The sequence below is a fragment of the Phyllobates terribilis genome, unplaced genomic scaffold (assembly GCF_046119375.1).
Source record: "Phyllobates terribilis strain yellow unplaced genomic scaffold, ASM4611937v1 Scaffold_2__4_contigs__length_985480577, whole genome shotgun sequence".
In the NCBI taxonomy this organism is placed as follows: Eukaryota; Metazoa; Chordata; class Amphibia; order Anura; family Dendrobatidae; genus Phyllobates; species Phyllobates terribilis.
This window is the reverse complement of record NW_027362762.1, coordinates 6,982,180-6,985,158: the sequence shown is the minus strand read 5'-3', so window position 1 is coordinate 6,985,158 and position 2,979 is coordinate 6,982,180. Positions and strand designations below refer to the sequence as shown.

General features: G+C 47.8%; 1 protein-coding gene across 1 annotated transcript; it reads right to left on the bottom strand.

The window, feature by feature from the left end:
* Nucleotides 1–388: 388 nt before the first annotated feature.
* Nucleotides 389–1,324, bottom strand: LOC141243145 (olfactory receptor 6P1-like). The gene has a single exon (XM_073668897.1). The coding sequence runs from the start codon at nt 1,322–1,324 to the stop codon at nt 389–391; it is 936 nt and encodes a 311-aa protein (XP_073524998.1).
* Nucleotides 1,325–2,979: the final 1,655 nt, after the last annotated feature.

Here is a 2,979-nt window from a genome sequence, read left to right as displayed (position 1 = left end):
ATCCTGAAAGTGGTCATCTTCAAAACCTTATCTGGAGCTCTACCTTAGAGTGAATTTCTGGCATATGAGGTAGGAGCCAAAGAAATCTTGGAAGAAGGGCTCTAAAATATAACTCAACGTAAATGGAATTGAGTACATATGGAATTGAGAGCAAGCAGTATATACAATGTCTAAAGAAGTCCAAGATGGAAGTCAAAAATGGAAAGTCAATGGGAGATACTGACTGAGGTCATGTAGATGTTTTTTTATTTTTATGAAAATAAGCGTTCCTCTTTCCATCAGTTAACATTATTACTAAAGGTTTAGTAACTATTTATCTATAGTAGTATAAAATGCATCAACTCAATAAATCAAAGTTTATGGAAAAAAAATCAGACAGAAATCACTTCTAAGATCCAATTTTGCTTTTTAAAATATTGGCGATTGTCCATTTGATTTCCTCTGTCCTCAGACAGTATATTATAGGGTTGGCTAAATGGGGCAAATATGTGTGCAGAAATATGAGAAAGACATTTAGATCTGGAGAAAAGACGAGTCGGGCGTAATTGGCTATATATACGAAAACCCGAGGTAGGTAGAACAAGGTCATGACCATCCAGTGCGTTGTGCATGTAGACAAAGCCTTCCTCCAGCCCTTAGAATGGTTTATTGAGAAAATGGACAGGATGATGATGACGTAGGACAATATGATGAAGGTCAACGGCAGGAAAAGAACAACCATACTATAGATCAAAATGGATCCTCGAGTGGCAGTAACATCCTCACAAGCCAGGCGTAATAGTGTTGAGGCGTTGCAGAACAAGTTAATGATCTTATTAGGACCACAGAAGGGATGCTTTAAAATGAGCAGATTTATAAGTGTACACAAAGCAACCGAGAGCCAGAACGTCCCGCAGGCCACCATAGTCACTCTATGGGTGACTATTGATGAATACCTCAATGGATTGCAAATTGCAACATAACGATCGAAGGCCATCAACATGAGTATGAATGATTCCATTCCACCCATACAGTGGACAAAATACATCTGGATGAAGCAGGCAAGGAAAGATATTCTTCCACCATCAAACCAGTACTTAGCGATAAACTTGGGTAGAGTCACTGTGTCCGAGAAGAGGTTGGAGAAAGCCAGGTTGGCAATCATTATATATAAAGGCTCGTGTAGCTTCTCTTTCATAATGATCAAGGTCATTACAGACCCATTTGAGATGAAGGTTACATTATACACAATAAACATTATAATGGACAGTAGAAGGTTGAACTTTTCAGGAAGTCCTGGAAAACCAATGAGTTCAAGGTCAAAACCAGCAGAACGATTGGCCATAGAAGAACCTTCAAACCTCTTAGAAGAGAATTTCTGAAGGGAAATGTGGAAATAATGGTTAGATAGATGAAGATAGATAAAGATACACAGTGTATACATCAATTTATTTTAGAGGATAAAACTCAGCAATCAGTTTAGGGGTTATCTAATTTGAAAACCCATTTTCATGTATTCTTTTACAGAATTTGGATTTAAGAAAGAGTTGTGTGACAATTCCTGGTTCTCTAGGAACTGTCCTGTCGTGAATTATTACAGACTTCAATGGACACTGTACAATGCTACATCTTGATTGTGGCGGCGCTGCAGGAAACTGAATGGTTTCCCGAAAGATTACAGCTGATTGGCGTGGATTCTACAGTGACACTTTGTCACCAATTTTGAAACCCTTCCAACAAATTGTCCATATTCAAAGCGCAGAACCTAGGTTTTCAGTGGCACGCAAAGTTCCTTGTACTTAGTATTACATGGTACAAATTCTCTGTAGCGCCGGCGTCCCTGCCCTCTGCTAGGGAGGGACGCTGTTCCCCTCACCTCTCTGCTCCGTGCCCGGCGTCCTCCTCCCGCTCTGCTGGCAGTGCGCGCTCCTTCCCGGCCACTGTGCTTAGGGCGCGCGCGCGCGCTCTCCCTCCCTCTTAAAGGGGCCGCGCGCGCCGTCCTAAGGAGTCCCCGGCCAATGGCCGGAGGACTTCACCATATATAAGGCACCTCCTCCAAAATGGAGGTGCCCGAGCAATGTTGTTGCACTGTTCACTTCTCTGCTTCAGCCCTCAGGTCCCGTTGCCAGTTACCTGCCAGATACCTGCCAGATTCCTGCCAGCTTGCTGTCTTATTCCTGCCTGATATTCTGCTACCTGCCTGCTAGCCTGAGGTCCGACGGTCTGTTTTACAACTCCTGTCAGTCTGTCTAAGGACCAGCTTGCCCGCTCACCTGGGAGCGCACATCAGCTACCTGCCTGCTTGCCTGAGGTCCGACGGTCTGCCTTCCAACTCCTGTCAGTCTGTCTATGGACCAGCTTGCCCGCTCACCTGGGAGCGCACATCTGCTACCTGCCTGCTAGCCTACCTGGAGGCTCCGCCGTCACGTGCTGTGACCACCTGCCTGTCCAGTGACTCCTGCCCGCTCACCTGGGAGCGCTCATCTGCTGCCTGTCTGCTAGCCTACCTGGAGGCTCTGCCGTCACGTGCTGTGACCACCCGCCTGTCCAGAGACTTCTGCCCGCTCACCTGGGAGCGCTCATCTGCCGCCTGTCTGTTGGTCTTCCTGGAGGCTCCGCCGTCACATGCTGTGACCACCCGTTTATCCAGAGACTCTCGCCTGCTCACCTGGGAGCTCACGTCTATCATCAGCCGCCACAGGTCGTACCAACCCTTTACCCAGAGACTGCCCCGGTCACTTGCCGTGACCATCTGCCCGTTCATCCAGAGACTGCCCCGGTCACTTGCCGTGACCTCCTGCCCGTTCTTCCAGAGACTGTCCCGGTCACCTGCTGTGACTGCCTGCCTGGTCGCCACCCGCTCCCTTACAAGGACCGCCCCCTTGTATAGTAGCTCAGAGGTTCCGCCTCCCAGACCCGTTACAGTTTGCTCGGGCCATGGAACCCAGTGGCACCCAAGCTCCCTCGCTCTCGGACCTGTGTCATGAACTGTCCCGTCAG

Coding starts and splice junctions, on each gene's coding strand:
- LOC141243145 (XM_073668897.1), bottom strand. CDS start 1,324: ATGGCCAATCGTTCTGCTGGTTTTGACCTTGAACTCATTGGTTTTCCA.